The 16,662-nt window shown below is 38.5% G+C and overlaps 1 protein-coding gene across 1 annotated transcript; it reads right to left on the bottom strand.

Moving 5' to 3' along the window:
- Positions 1-8,136: 8,136 nt before the first annotated feature.
- On the bottom strand, positions 8,137-15,241 carry abhd15a (abhydrolase domain containing 15a). The gene is made up of 3 exons (XM_043222078.1): positions 14,237-15,241; positions 11,350-11,702; positions 8,137-9,733 (listed from the first exon to the last, which is right to left on the bottom strand). The coding sequence occupies exons 1-3, from the start codon at positions 14,735-14,737 to the stop codon at positions 9,181-9,183; spliced, it is 1,407 nt and encodes a 468-aa protein (XP_043078013.1). The 5' UTR covers positions 14,738-15,241; the 3' UTR covers positions 8,137-9,180.
- Positions 15,242-16,662: the final 1,421 nt, after the last annotated feature.

Raw genomic sequence — 16,662 nt, forward strand, 5'->3', positions numbered from 1 at the left:
TAGTTCAGTGTTGTCTGAGGATCCGAAGACCATGGTTGTTCAACAAAGACTTTCAATCTTGTCTTTTATGCACAAAGATTTCTCAATTTTCTCTGAATCTTTTGATGATGAAAACAAACATAATCCCAGGTATTTATTCAGTACAATGACTGAATTAACAAAAATGGAGCATCAACAGGTGCCAATATCCCAGCAGTAATGACTTTATGAACTACTTTACTTCCAAGAGTGCTACTATCAGAGATAAAATTGAACCATGCAGCCATCAGCTAAAGTATTGCATCAGACACACTATAGATCCCCTGAGGAAAAATTCCACTCATTCTCTATTATAGAAGAGAACGAATTGTACAAACTTGTAAAATCATCTAAAACAACAACATGTATGCTAGATCCTATTTCATTTAAACTATTAAAACAGAATTCATACATCCTCTTTTGGCTATTATTAATTCATCATTTTCATTAAGTTATGTTCCCTAAAACCTTCAAATTGGATGCTGTTGAGCCTCTTATTAATATATAAAACACATATTGACCCAAAAGACTTAGTTAATTATAGATCAATCTCTAATCTCCCTTTTCTGTCAAAGATACTAGAAAAGGTAGTATCCTCACAACTATATTCCTTCTTAGAGAAAAATGGTATCTGTGAGGATTTTCAGTCAGGATTTAAACCATAGTACCGAGACTGCTCTCATTAGAGTTACAAATGACCTGCTTCTTTCATCTGATCATGGTTGTATCTCTTTATTAGTGATACTGGACCTTAGTACTGCGTTCAACACTATTGACCACAACATTTTGTAGCATAGACTAGAAAACTATTAGTGTAAGTTCCTTAGCATGGTTCATATTGTACCTATCTGAATGCTATTAGTTTGTAGCAGTAAATGAGGAGGTGTCATATTGATCACAAGTGAAATGTGGAGAACCTCAAGGCTCAGTACTAGGGCCATCACTTTTCACACTTTATATGTTACCTCTGGGAGATATTATCAGGAGACATGGTGTTAGCTTTCACTGTAATGCAGATGATACTCAGCTCTATTTTTCTTCTGTGCCCTTTTAAAAACACAGCAAATTGAAAAACAAAATGCATAGTCGATAAAAAAAAGAGTAATTTCTTAATGGTAAATTCTGAAAAAACAGTCCTCCATGTCCACTATGTTTTCAAAACTAATTTTATATTTTTTTAATATTTGAAAATACCTAGAATATCAAAATTGACTGCGAGAGGCAGATCCTTTTCCTATTTAACACCCAAACTCTACCAATCTACTATCTACCTAACAATCTACCTAACACTTTTCGGGAGGCATACACACTCTGTCAGTTTAAATCTAGATTAAATCTCTTTAACCTGGCTTACGCATAACACACTACTATGATTCAATTATTCAAATCCATTAAAAGATTGTTAGGCTGCATTAATTAGATTAGCCAGAACCTGGAACATTCCCCATAACACAAAGTACATAGTAAAAAAATGGAATCTACACTAATATTAGTCTGTTTCTTTCTAGTTCAATTTCTGAGTTCATGTCCGGATCAGATGGTGGATGAGTACCAAGAGATGACCTTCATCAGAGACCAGAACACCTGCAGAGTAATGGTATTAATTTTTTTTTCAAATATTGCAATGCCCACAACACTATGGGTGACATATCACAGTTTAAAATTGCCCGATACTTGTGCTAGATGGGCGCATCACTGCCAAGGAATACAGAACCCTTCGGGAGGGCCATGTGCACCCAGTGCTTCAAACATTGTATCCTGATGGCAGTGTCGTGTATCAGGATAATAATTCACCAATACACACAGCAAGACTGGTGACGGAGTGGTTTGATGAACATGAAAGTTGAGCATCTTCCATGGCCTGCACAGTCACCAGATCTAAATATTATTGAGTCCTTTTGGGGTGTTTTGAAGGAGCGAGTCAGAAAAATGTTCACGTAGTGATCTGGCCACTATTCTGTAAGAAGAATTGCTCAAAATCCCTCTGGCCACTGTGCAGGACTTGTATCTGTCATTCCCAAAACAAATTTATGCTGTATTGGCCGCAAAAGGAGGCCCTGGTCTGAAACCAGGCATTTAATTTTCCAACACCTGTTAATGAGCCCCGTGGACAGATCACTGGAACCAGACATACACACACATACACACACACAATAAGACCTTTACACATAGCTGCATTTAAAATTTAACTGGAAATTAAGTGTGATTCACGAATGGTTTTAGTTCCTTGCTTAGTTGGGGACACTTCATTTGTAAAGATTATCGTTGATTTGATTACACAGAACATCTCTGCATTTAATAAAAATTAAGTGTACTCTATTCTCCTATTTGATACTGTTCAGTGCGTTGACAAAAGCGCTACATAAATACATAAAGTGATTACATAAAGTGATTGATTGATTGATGATGTTAAAGATTGTGGAAAACTTTCGCAGATTCAAAAGCTTCTGCCTATCTTTACTTCCAAGAGACTCTGCCTCTCTACATCCATTTTATAGCTAATCATAATCATGTAGTTTTGAAAGTTTTTTAGTTTTCATTTCTTTAAAATGTTAAAAATGTACAGAATTCGGATTCTATTCTATTCTACTCTATTCCATTCTATTCTATTCTATTGTAGCTAAAAGGCTTTCACTTTCAATGGATGGGTTTAAGCCTCAATTGACCCCTTCTCTATAATTCATATCAGGTTTGACCTTGCAATTGCCTTAAGCTAATATCACATGCTATAAAAAATCTGAAATAAATAAATAAAATTGCAAGGGCATCTTCTAATCTCTGTTCCAAAAGTGGTGTTTTTTTCTGGAGGATTCTTCAGAAGATATGAGAGAGACTGGAATGGGCAATGAGACATCCAGCCAAGGCCATTTCATGTGGAGGTAATGAAACACAGCATCTAATAAGCTGGGAGACAAGCGCTGTACTTTTCCAGGTCCTATGCCCCGATGGCCAGCGAGCGAGGGGCCCTGCCCACCCTAGCCCGCTTTATCGCTTTGTTATGAGGAAGAGAAGCGGAAAGGTGCTGCCCTGCGGACAGAAGACACAGATGTCTGATGTATCCAGGGTACCCGGCCACCCTCCCCCACATCCTCTACGGCCAGAGGCTGACATCCCAAGGACGGGAGCCAGGAGCTGTGCAGTCCCAGCATGTTTCCAATAAATCTGACAGATTAATTACGGAGCCAGGCATGTGAGTGCTTCAGGTCCGCATCTAAAAAGAGGACAGTACTATAATTGGCAGTGTGCATTAACACAGACCCATACCTTCCATTCAAAAGCATGACTTACACTCACCGAGTCACTGATGTACAGAAGTAATATCAATTATGCTGTTTGTTAAACTGCTACTCACCACATGAATAAAAATATTGATTTGAGATTAGGGCTGCATTATGTAATTTTTTTAAGAAAGTTTTTTTTACCATAATGAATGAAAAAATGCCACCATGTATCACTCAAAACACCAAGCCTCGGAAGAATCACTGATTGCAAAAATAAAAGTTATGTATTTGTTTGTTTGTTCATCCAGCAAACAAAAATGTCATAAACTTAAAAAAAAAAACATTGGATGAATGTGAAAGCCCAACTAAAACGTTTCAGTAAAATACATTCCATGAATGATGTTTAAATATTACTTTTTAAAAGAACATTATTAAGAGATAATTCACCCAAAAATGAAAATTCTGTCATTTTAATGATTCCCTTACTACCTTTCAGGGCCTTGAACATGTCAGTTGCATTGTTGTCTTTGGAGGGTAATTAATGACAGAATTTTCATTTTTAGGTGAACTAGCTCTTTGAAGACCACATAAGTTATATATGGAAGAATGTTTTGTTCATAACGTTGAGAGAAGCCTGACCGTTTTGAGAACATTTCCTGTTAGCTGGGAAACCTAAAACCAGATAACCAATTAAATTGAGAATTTTATGACAAAGTTTCATTAAAGTTGGAAAAGAAATCTCATTTCAAAACATTTCCATAAATGTTAACATTTCATTTTATAATTTTGAAAACATCATAGGAATGTTTCTTCTAAATGTCCTCTTTACATTCCAAAACAAGCAGTAACACAAAAAAAAAAATCAGGAAATAACATTCCATGAAGAATGTGTAACTAACTTTTTTGAGAATGTTATTAAAGATCAGATAACTTTGAACATTTGTTCATAACTTTAAGAGAAGCGTGAGAGCGCAAGTTTGCATGTAGCACCAGCTGAATACAGCGACCGACCAATCAGAGTTGAGTTTTCCAGTGAGCTTTGTAAAGGCTGGGATCTAGTTTGACTGTCTGATTATGTAAAAACAGAACATTTCACAAAAAGACACTATTAAAAGACACTATTAAAATTAGTTGTATTGTGTTTAATCATTTCTCTTTGGAACAACCCTTGACTGTAACAGTGGAAACTAACGTCCCGCTCTTTTGGCCTGTGCCTGGTATATCTGATGACAGTCAGCAGTCAAGTGCCCACAGATCATGCTACACAGGCGTGAAGTTGCACAATGGAAAAAAAAACCTGATGCAAGTCTCCACCAGAGAGGGTAATACCACCACGTAGCCACCGGTAAATGTAGCCAGCGTCTCTTTCTTCCTCCTCAAAAGATCGCAGAGAATGCGATTAACCACAGTAAAATCAAAGCTGGAAGAATGTGAGGTCCTGATCTGGCCCTCTTCAGACAAGCCAGGCAGCCTGTCATCCTACATTACATCTCCTGCCATCAGTCCTCCTCATGTCTCTGCCCAGGGGACAGGCGTTAACCAGCTCTCCTCCGAGTCACAGCCAACTATACTGAGAGATTAAGGCAGATTTAGGTATGGGAAGAGAGAGAGCAAAAAAACAGAGCAAGAGAGATACATAATACGTGTTAGATAGAGAAGAGAGAGAGAGAGAGAGAGAGAGAGAGAGAGAGTTCACCCCACCTAGTACATCTGCGTCATGCACATGTGAAGAATTTGCCGAAGGCTTCTGCAAATATTTGCTGCTTGAGTTGGGAAATGGTCACACCTGGGTAGCAGTGACAAAAGGGCAGGTCAAATAACACAGGTGTTGTACTTCTGCAGAGTCCAGATTACATCAACAAAACCACACAAAACATCAACCAGAATCATGTGGTCTTTGGTCCAAACTTCAACTTCAGGCTCACCTGAAACAAATCTACCCAAAATCATGAGCTATTCAATGCATTTCATTAATGAGGAACATGGTGTGCGGATGTGGCCTTTCTTACATCACCCAGTGACGGGTCAATACTGCCCACTGATGACCCACTAATGATGTGCATCCCTACCGCTCTGCTAATTCACCCTTGTAATGCATGCACTGTACCGCTCTTGGAGAGCTTCTCTGAACTATGATATGGTTAATACCCATTCTGTGAAACCCCATTCTTTTATGCACGCTGGGACAAAAGCATTGTATGAATTTCGAAGCCGAATTATTTAGGCTACATGTGTCATGTTTCATCTTAAAAATAGGTGCTAAATATAAACTTGCTTTCCGAGCCAAAACGAGTGAGCTCTGCGTCATGGTAACTGTCACTCATCCCTACACTGCTTTTCCACAGTCTAGGGCTGATTCCCATACTGCCATCCAGAGGTGGATAAAGTGCACTATTCCATTACTTCAGTGGAAGTAAAGAGACTGCTGGTCAGGTACTGCTCCATTACAAGTGAGAATTGTAAAGATAGATTTTTATGTAAAGCACAGGGGAATGAAATTGGCGTAGATATAGTCTGATAAAAAATGAAATAAAATCTGTAATAAAATCAGCTACACAATTGTATTTCCATGTCTACAGACCGAAACACAATTCACAATTTTTCGGATGTCGCAGATTAAAGACATCGTGAAACAATTTCAGCAACTTCTGATGGGCCACGACTGTTTCACAATGCCAAACTATCGTCCGTGAGAGCTGAAAATCGTGCCGTGTATACATTTGAAAAAAAATTAAAAAAATTAAAAAAAAAAGTTTCACATTTTAGAGAAGAAAAAAACACTGATTTTGACATTTTATGCTTTGTGGACCTTGCTAAAAATGTAGTGGAGTGAAAAGTGTCATATTTGTCTTTCAAATGTAGAAAAAGAAATAATAAAAAAAAGTAAAGTTCAGATACTGAAGTGTTTATAAATACTGAAGTAAATGTACTTTGTTGCTGTCCACCTCTGCTGTTGGAACACATTGTGGAGCAATGTGCATGAGTACGAATCGAACATCCAGATCTTACCAATCCAGAAATTACCAACGACAAAAAAGGTTGTTAAAGGATAAGCCTTTAGAATGATAGTGCATATGAATTGTGGATAAAACTGCAAACAAAATGATGATTTAATTTGATTGATGTGTACATTACTTCTTTTTTTGTTGTTAAAACTATTTAAATATTTTTATTCACTGAAATGGAACAGAAATAAAATGTGGCTAAATGAATAATGAATAAAAAGTTAAATTTTTGCCTTAGAAAACAATAAATCTCATATAAAAGTAAAATGGAAATAATTAAAAATCCATAAAAATGACAAAGCATTACAAAAATTACTAAACTTAAACTATAATAAAATAAAAATTATGATAAATTATATTAAAATAACATTGACACACACACACACACTAATATATATATAAACTTTTCATATATATATATATATATATATATATATATATATATACACACACACACACATACTTTCAGAATTTTTTTACCTTTAATCTTCAAAAATACTTTACTTATCTCTTAAAAGTACATATAAGTATATTATTAAAGGTAGTAGTTTCTGTGACAAAATACTTAGGATTGGAAATGTTTTCAACCATGATCCACTAGATGGCACCATAAGGCAGGTCTGTAAAGATTCTTGCATTTTTAATGCCTGAATAATTGTCGAAAGCAGCAGTAGGTATCACCTACTTTCCTTTTTATTATAACATTCTTGCTATACCTATAGTAAAAGTTGTATACTACAAATATTCAAACTGAATTTTACTCTTGACTGTTCGCAGTGTGGAGTCATCGACAGACAAGGTAAGCAATAAAGTAGGCGCTAATGTTATAACCTTAACGATTATCAAACCTGATTAAGGCATGCATAATCGATTATCAAAATAATTGTTTGGGGACACAAAAGGGCAATTAAATTATAGTGCTAAATCTATAACGGCAGTTTTCTGGATTTTAGGACATCTCAAGGAAAATGAAGACACAATTTGGGGGATGAAAAAAGAGAAAAAAAGTACTTTTAACCAGCAAGGACGCATTAAACTGATTGAACGTGACTTAAGTCTTTCATGATTTCTAATTCAAATAACTGTTGTCCTTTTGACCTTTCTATTTATCTGGCAATCCTGAAAACATAAAGGTTTTAGCAAAATTACGAATCAGCAAAACTGTTTTCAATATTGATGCAAATGCTTTCTTAGCAAATTAGAATGATTTCTGAGGGATCATGTAACTGGGCTTTCCACCAGGGGAAGAAATTAGATTTTAAAATATAGAAAATTAGAAACCAAGTGATTTTAAATAGTAATATTTCACGATTTTGCAGTTTGTAACTGCATTTTGCAGAATAGACGCGGATGAATGCAGTCTGGGAGAGCAAAAATCTTTCCAACCACAAACATCTGAACAGTACTGTAGATGCTCAGAAATGTCTGCAGTCACAGTGCAATCTTGAACGTATGCCAATACTGTACATTAAAAATGTTTTTCCAAGATGACTGAAAAAAAATTGACATGATTTGGTATGTAGGTTTATTTTGAATAATAAAGCCAGAGGAAGAGACCTATAGCTTGCCGTAGTGCTGCCTGTCAGCGTGAGGGCGTCAGAGCTGGAGTCTGCAGAGACTGTCTCCTCTAATCATACCTCCTCTCTCTGAGCTCAGGCTCCAGGCTGGAGCTATATTTGGGGCTGTCCAGTAAAAGTGTGATCATGCATCCAATGAACTGTGTGATCAGATTGCACGGAGCTTTGTGACTAAACGCACATGCTAACAAACGCTTCAGTTCAGTGCCGTCGGGAACAGTTGTGGGAGTAAATAAAATCCCATTTCTGTTTTAGGCAGTTCCGTTGCATAACCTATAAATTCTGACTCGCACCTGACACGCATACACGACCGTGTTCAGCCGAAACCTTTAATTAAAGCTCCCGTGTTCACAGATAATATAACATACAAACAATGGGCTATGACACTAGATAGACATTACAAAAATGTTTGAAATGGCGATAGGAAAGGCAGGGAAGAAAAACAGAGGGAAAAATAAATCAGTGTTGGAGCTCCACCCATGTCAACGGGAGACCAGCTTTCCCTGAAACCCCAGCAGTGCTGACTGACTCCACAGGCTCCTTCTCTTACAGCGGAGACAAGTCGAAATAAACAGTATTATACAGAGAAAATTACAGAACGTCACTTTTCATTATCATGTGCAGAGAATGTACTAATGCAGACAGAGCAAAAATATTACAGACGTCCAAAACGAAAGGCCACTATGTAGCCACTAATAGTTTCATCTAGATTTTGGAATGATGTTTTGAAACGTTTGGACCAATCCGAGCAAAACCTTAAGGCTAAAGTATATACTTCCGTTCAATTATGCAAAAAAATATATTTTTAATCAGTATTTGTATCATTTAAAAAATTATAATAATAATTGAATATATTGAATGTTTCTTGTTTTAACCAGAAAATTGCCAGTTGACTAAGAAATTTATTTAAAACATATCAAATCAAAATTTAGTTTAATTAGCAAAAAGTTGTTTTCTTGTTTTGACCGTAATTGTTTTCTAAATGTAAGCCACCGTGGTTAAAAAATATTTTGACATATCTAATTAATCTTAAACCAAAGATGCTATCAAAAATACTGATTAAAAAGTTATTCTTGCCACTGAATGTGAAAACTATGATTCCGTAACACCACCTTTCTAATGTTCTACTTCAACTTTCTTGACTAAAATCGAATGTTTTAGCATCCTCTGTTTGCCTGTTGACAGCGGTAGCCCAAACTCTGAATGGTCTTGAAATGTAAACAGAGATATTTTGACCCGACTGCTGGTTTTCTTGGCTGCGACGGACAGCAGATCAGACAAAGGGTTCTAATTTATCCTTATCTGGCAGTGTTCTTGGCTATTTCAGTCTCTCCGTAATCCCATACGAAGTGCACATCATTATCTGGTGTAGGACCTCTGCCAGTTGTAAATGGCGTGAATGTTATGCGAGCAGACGGGCAGTCTTTTGCATGTGCTGACACTGCGATGGCGGAAAGTCTTGCCAGCGCCGCTCAGACCCCTCCGCCGGGCCGCCAGCTTGGCTCGCTCCTCCGCGGCGAAGAAATCAGTGGTGGCCCGAAAGAACTCCAGCACGGCCTGGTGGCTCCAGACGATCGGGCCCTCGTCTGATGTGGAGAAGCCACAGTGGCCTCCGTGGGCAGTCAAAAGCAGGAAGAAATGCGGGTTGCTCTCAAAAAGCTCTAACGGTAGCGTGGCCTGAGGCTCCCCTCGGATGGGGTCGTCCTGGCTGCACACACACAGCACAGGAATGGCCACTTCATCTATGTCCCTCAGTGGATCGTTACGCTCCCAGTACGCCTCCCAGCTACCTGCTCCCTCCGTCGTCCCTTTCGAGCCAGCATGACAGAACAGCGTCTCCTCCATCGCCTTCAAAGAGCAGCTGGAGAACAAACTGTCCGTGTGGACAAGCTCTCCGAGCACCGTTTTATACCTGCAGATGGGATTTAACACAATATCGAGTATAATCATTATAGAGAAGAGCGGCAACGGAAGACTTTTGTTTCCATCATTGATTCGAGTTACAGCTAAGCAGGCGACCCCTTTAGACCGATAGCAGAAATCGATAGCACTGGATAGGCATCACTAGTCGGTATGGCAACAATGTTTTATTTCAATCTGGATCACCCCAAGCTGATTTATTTTAGAAACACCTTATTGTAACCAATCCATTTGAAAAAGACAAACACAACTTTAAGTCTAATTTATATAATGCTGTTTAACAATGCAACATATATGTTTTTGTTTCTGTGGGTTTTTTTTTTTTTTGCTGTTGCGTGTCAGTAGGAAATAGTTTAAATTTCCAAACATTAATTTTGCCATTAATTGTAATGACGCATTTTATTTTGCACAAGCAGTCTGACAACAGCTAGTGCACCACACAGAGATCTGATCCCATCATCATCCGGTCCGTCTGGAATGACATGAAGAAACAACTTTGCAGGTAGGTTTCCTGAAGCGTCTTGGAGACGTTGCCACAGATCTTCTGGATTTAGTCTGTCTCGGTTCTTCATGTAATTCCAGAGAGACTGGACGATGACGGGATCAGATCTCTGTTGTCAGACTCCTTGTGCAAACGAAAATCTCACTGGATTATTACAACTAATGGCAAAAGGAATATTTAGAGATTCATATCACAATTCATATATTCATACATTTCTTTGCTAACTGGCAAACATTTTTTTTACCATAAATATTAAAAAGTTTAGCAAATTTGCTAATGGAATAAAAAAAAAAAAACTTTCTTTTCTAAAATCAAGTAGAATAAAAAAACAATGTTTTAAAGGACTTATAGTACTTCTTTCAAAGTAAGAAAAATACAGATTAAAGGCCTCAATATACTTCAAGCAAAACTGAAGAACAAACTGTAATGTTCTGTAATGGTATTTTGGTTCATCAGGAATTCAAAACAGCTTGCCAACTTTGAACTATCTGGAAAAGTTTGCAGTGGCTGGTAAACATCTGACCCACCGTTGGTCTATGGCGGTTACATAATAGATAGGTGTACTCTGGGACTCTTTTGTTCAGTCTTTCAAGGTCAGACGACTGCCGGTAACAACATGAACACACTGGAGAACTGCCTTAAAGCGTTGATGTTATAATTCTAATTACACTTTTTTAAGTTAATACTGAAAAGTTACTTGCTTTACAGCAATATATTGCATAAAGTGTGATATACATAAATATGATTTGACTGGAGGGCTGAATTGTAGAGGTCGTGCAAACATCCGATCAGTTGCTTTCTTGTTGGTTATGAATTTCAGTTTGTTTTGTTATTGAGAGGGAAGTACACAGCACGTATATTAACATAAGCTACCAGCAGTGTCTGCAGCGTCAGGATGTTCGCCAACGCTACAACACGGCCCAGGCATTTAAAAATCCTTTTTAAGTGAAGATTGAAACAGAACTTCACAGTGAATGTATCAGAGCCTTTGAAAACAAAATGTTTCATCATACATCTGTTCGCAGTTTAGTCCATTTCTAAATAAAAATAATAAACGCTCTATTTTGAGGAAAGTGAGAGGAACAGGACCCTCCCTATAACCCTACCTGCTGAGGCAGATTTTTTGGTAAAGCACGAGAGCCCAGTGGAACGGCCAGGTCGGGCCACTCTCAAACCAGCTCTGGCAGCGGAAAACCGGAGACAGGCAGGCCGCAGCCGTCACGTAGCTGGAGGAGCCGCATTCGCCCAAGTAGGACAGCAGGAGTCCCGAACCGGTGCTCTCACTCACGGCGTAGATCTGGCCCGCTGGCTGTCGGTACCGAATGTAGCGCACCGCTTCCCGCAGGTCAGTCGGGTCACCGAACTGCTGCAGCTTCACCGTACAGAGCGGCGTCCCGTTCTGACTCCGGCGGTTGAAGATCACAGGGAGGTAGCCATGACTCAGAGCTGCCTCACAGAGCTGAGGAGAAAAAACACAAACCGTCACATGCCAGAAACAGCATACAGCACTTGCACACATAAACAGAGCTGTTTTCCTTGAGCCTTATCCACACCTGTAATAAGTAGTTTTGAGTTAAATAAAAAGAAATATTCTAACATATACACAGGCTGCAGCCGTATAACTTGCTGAATACATATACACTCACACACATGTATTTTGCAAATATAATATGGCTGGTAGTTTTCTTTGTCACTGAATTGTGTTAATATCAGGGCTGTGCTAAATTCTGTTACTTGATGGAAGGACCAGCAACACTGCTGCCAAATTTCACAAGTCTGAAGAATTCATATAAATAAACAATCCAACAGAGTGCAAAATATCACAATTTCCTATAACCTTAGAGTGAGATCAAGGAAAACATAAGAGGATTTTGAAAATGTAATACATAGAAGTACACCGGAGTGGAGCTGATGATCAAATCTATACTGCATCTTATTTTATTAGATACCACTAAAATCAATCATTTTAAATCCTTAAGTAAAATCAGGCAACACACTTTTAAGGATTCAACTCCACTGAGCTTTAGATTATGTATAGATGTAAACATTGAACAGGGCCAAAAATGTCACATGTTGTGTACTGCACATAAGAATTTAGGATTCAACTATATATAATAACTTAACCAGATTCTGATATGTGGTGCTCATTTGAGAAAAAAATGATTTCAAATGTGTCTTGAAACACACACAATCTATTCCTTTTCACCCTGTCATCCTTATATGAAAAAGCACAGTAATTCCTCTTTTCTGTTCAGGATTGCAAATGTCCAATTGTTCCAAGATGCAAATGAATATGAGTTAATGTAGAAACAGGATCTGCCTCTCACCACGGTATTCTAATGTCCCTCACTTACGTCAATTCCCTCAACAGCCTGGAAACAAACTAGCTCTTACTGCAGTCCAGCGCTGCTTTGCGATGTGCAAATTGGGTGCAGCCTCCGGTCTTGCATGCAGTGATCACCCCGTAAATAGCATTCATCTGAAACATATGGAAACTAGTAGACCAGCTCTCAACCCCATCCAACACCTTAAAATGTGTCTATTTGAACATACAGACTTGCATATTACAGCCTTGAAACAGACCCTGCCAAATCTATAAAACTAAAGCGGAACCATATGCATTGCTTCATTGTTCTGTACAAAAAAAAAAAAGTTTTTACATTTACATTTTCAGTCAGTCTACTTAAGACCCAGCATCCCAAATAGTTTTTTTTGTCTACAAAGACACTTTCACCATCACTGCTCCCAGTCATGCCCCACACAAAAAGAAGGAGCAGAGGAGCCTGCTCACGCACTGATTATATTCTCCACAATGCACAGCTAACAAAGTTTCGGTGAGCATGAAGTACATTTCTCTGGAAATCATCCATGATGGAGTGTGAAAGCTAATGAGTTTACTTAAAGTTGCCCGGAGCTTTGGGTCTGGAATATGGAGTGAGCTCCAAACTGGGTGAGGAGGAATGACTCACTTTTGAAGAGTCAGAGAGGGGCTCTATCATGCGTGCTATAATTGAAATAATTGAAAAAGTCATGCAGCATCTTCTCTTTAATGCAAACAGTCAAACAGAATACATTCACTTCACCTTTACTGTAGCTTCACACTGTATTCACAATAGTAAGTTAGTGCTTGCCCCGTAGGGATTAATGCATGTCTTTGATTGCAATGCATTGTTTTCTGTTAACTGCTTTAGTTTTAAACTAATACTGTGCATGCAGCCTTATTTACAGTACATTTCTTGAACACAGTACAGTAACAATGTTTCTCCTGTCCCTTAAATTATAACCCCACCCATATAACCCAGAGCCAGAACATGCAGACAGTGGTTTCACAAGTAAGCCAATAATATTTTTAAAAAGGCATCACCTGTACATGCACAACATATGGACTATGCTGAAAGATACCTTCTTTTCGGCCCAGTAATGTTAGAAAAAGACTTCATTCTGAATCAACAGCTGCTCATTTAAAAAACATAAATAAAAAGAACCGGCCTACAAACTAACAGCACAACAGAAAAGCTTTATACAGGCGTTTAGGAAACTGCTTTAGATGTTTTGGCTGCTATGTAGCATTTAAAGTGAAAATTATATACCAAGGGGTCTTTAGCCTCATAATACCACATAGCAAAAACTGTTTTGGTCAAATTATCCCGCTTGCTGGTAGGCCAAAGGTTAAAGGTCATCTTTTGAATGTGTGTCAAAGAGAAAACTGAATTAAGCATTAAATCTAAATTTTAATCAAAAGGTAAAAGATCAAGACAAGTTATTTTGATCTTCTGTATATGGGTCAAAAAGTACATGAGAGAGTGTGTTTACAAAAGGTAGGTAGATAGATAGATAGATATTTTATATTTAGAACTGTTTTTCTGTTTTAATATTTGCATAAAATGTTACAAAGCCTGTTTTCAATATATGAACGATATGGCATTTATATTATACAGTGCACCGCACTCTTTACTCCTAAAAGGGGAAGAATAATTCGTACAAGACAATTACCTTTAGCAAATTCCTGGTGATTTTCCCAAAAGAGTTGGGAATGATGAGCAGAACTGGACTTGTGGAATTACTGGACGTCCTGCGCCTCTTGTGATGTGCTGCACCAACAACAGCCCAGTCCAACGCCACGAGTCCATCATCGCTCAACTGCAAATGATCTCGGATGAAATGCACCGGACAGTCAAACGGCCACAAAGCGCCGAAAACGGTCTGCAAAGACGAACTCGTTCGCCAGTTCCATTTTGGTATCGCCAAAGACTTGCAAAAACTCATGCAGTGTTTGAGAAGGTAGTTTGCCAGCGCCGAGGGTTTGCATATCAAGGCGAGCGCGTCCGATTCACCTCGTCCCTCTAGTTTCGAGTCGCATCTCTCCGCGGATCTCTTCCCCTCGCGCCGTGGAAGCAGCAGCGTGGAGTGACTCTCCGCTCCAAAACACTTCACCACTGGCCAGAGTATGGCCATTAAAACCACGAAACAAGCAGCACCAATCCATTCCAGCATTTGAACGGCTGCAGTTGAGTAACCTACCTCCGAAAGCCTCCGGTTCGGGTTTAAAAGCCCCACCAAATGACAGAAGCGAGTCAGTTTAGTGTTAATTGATAGCGCAGGTAGTAGCCTAAAAATGCAGGCAGCCTCTGGTAGCGACTATTTTAACTTCAAAGTTCTGAGGCAGGATGGTTTTTATCCACATATCCAGGAATTCGTCGCAGGCACGTTTTCCCATAATCAAAATTTATGTCAGAACAATGTGGTGTGTTGCCGCCATAGTTCAAAATGAAGCGCCCTCGCTGCCTCTCTTTGTGCTCCGTCTGATTATGCAATAGATCCTCTTTCGCAGTCAACTCTTCACCTGCACCCGCCTGTCAGACTCGTGCAGTCTTGTGGCATTTTTGTGCTCATTTCGGCGGTGTGCCACAGAACAGCTATAGTGATGAGTGATTGTCAGATAGTTTTCTGTGTGGAGTCGCATCACACACTGGCTCGAGCCCGTGAATCATCCCTGTTTTAGAGAAGGAACGCCCTCTCCAGAAGATATTATTCATCTGCAATACTTTCAGGCTGATGCTGTGGTGAATCGGACTGGCATCCTTTTAATCTCGTTTGATTATAGCTGGCGTTCGTTAGCCCAAATGCTTGGATTGCTTGCATTTAAAGCTAATTTAGCTCTAGCGGGGGAAGTTTTGCATGTAAAAAATAAACTTAACTTTTAAGAAATAGTATTACAATTACATACTTACGTCACATGAGGTGTATAAAGCAGTTTTGTTTTACATGAAGTTGATCTACTGCTATTGCAGATGATGATGCATTTGATTTTTAGAAAGCATGTTTTGCCAGTGTTCAGCTGTTTTATATAGTATAAACATGTAAGCAAATGTAGGCTCCGTACAGTCCAACCAAATGCTTTCACATCAAATGTTGAAGGCAAACACGTGACAATTACAGCTTAGCCTGTTAATAATACATAAACAGAGTGCACCTTTAAGAAATTTAAACTATGAATGCACGCAAGTTAGAAGTACCCAGAAGAATACAAATATGTGACTTTTAGCTCAATCATTGCTTACGGAATAAAGATTCAGAGTAATAAAGTTTTAACGGATTGGAAGTAGGGAGCAAATCGTTTTAATGTAGTTCATAACCACGGAATCGTCTTATATTTACAGTATATAATCATATTAGCTTTACGTGACCATCCAATGTATTTAAAAGTAGTCTGATCCATCAAAAAAAAAAAAAAAAAAAAAAAAAAAAGACAAGTTAAATTTTTCTAACTGGTTGAGTGAGTATGTATGAATGTGTATGTGCGTGTTTGTTTATGCAATAAACAAAGCCTATATATGGCACAACTCCAGCTGGGTGTGTTGCCTAGTCAGACTGCTGGCACCACTTGAGCTATTGTTCTCAGTATATTATTAATGCCCTCAGAATAGACACTGAAATGGTCCCATTAATGTCAGCACGTTTTTATAGTACTGCGAACCAAGCGTCAGGATTACAGGCACCTTTGTTTGTTTGACATTAAGGCTTAGGCTGGGTTTCTACATGCAACCGAAATCTGTTTCCTTTCGCATTTAACCTGGTCACTCCAGCATGATTGCTGCTTTCATGTGGAAGAGAGGAAATATGGATTGGGGATTACACGGTATTGTGTTTGGGATGTTATGAGATGAAGAGATTGAGCGAAGGTGGATTTGGGGAGCTGTTGGATTATTGCTATCTATCAAACCCACAGTTTCTGTTTAACACTCTGTTGCGCCCTATAGAGTTACATAAGGACAATTTTATCTACATTTTATTATATACCTTTATTTGCCTTTTAGCATTGTGTATTTGCAACATAAAAAGATCTTGGGAATCTGACAGGATGTACCAAAACAACCTATTTTGGGGAATGCAGCTATATTATACACGTTTTCCACTAA

The sequence above is a fragment of the Puntigrus tetrazona genome, chromosome 21 (assembly GCF_018831695.1).
Source record: "Puntigrus tetrazona isolate hp1 chromosome 21, ASM1883169v1, whole genome shotgun sequence".
Classification (NCBI taxonomy): Eukaryota; Metazoa; Chordata; class Actinopteri; order Cypriniformes; family Cyprinidae; genus Puntigrus; species Puntigrus tetrazona.

What these genes read in the sequence shown, in the direction of transcription:
- abhd15a (XM_043222078.1), bottom strand. Translation starts at nt 14,737, where the DNA reads ATGCTGGAATGGATTGGTGCTGCTTGTTTCGTGGTTTTAATGGCCATA. An exon ending in TCACCAGGAATTTGCTAAAG is followed by an intron (nt 11,703 to 14,236) that starts GTAATTGTCTTG and finishes TTTTCTCCTCAG; the next exon opens with CTCTGTGAGGCAGCTCTGAG. An exon ending in CAAAAAATCTGCCTCAGCAG is followed by an intron (nt 9,734 to 11,349) that starts GTAGGGTTATAG and finishes TCCCATCTGCAG; the next exon opens with GTATAAAACGGTGCTCGGAG.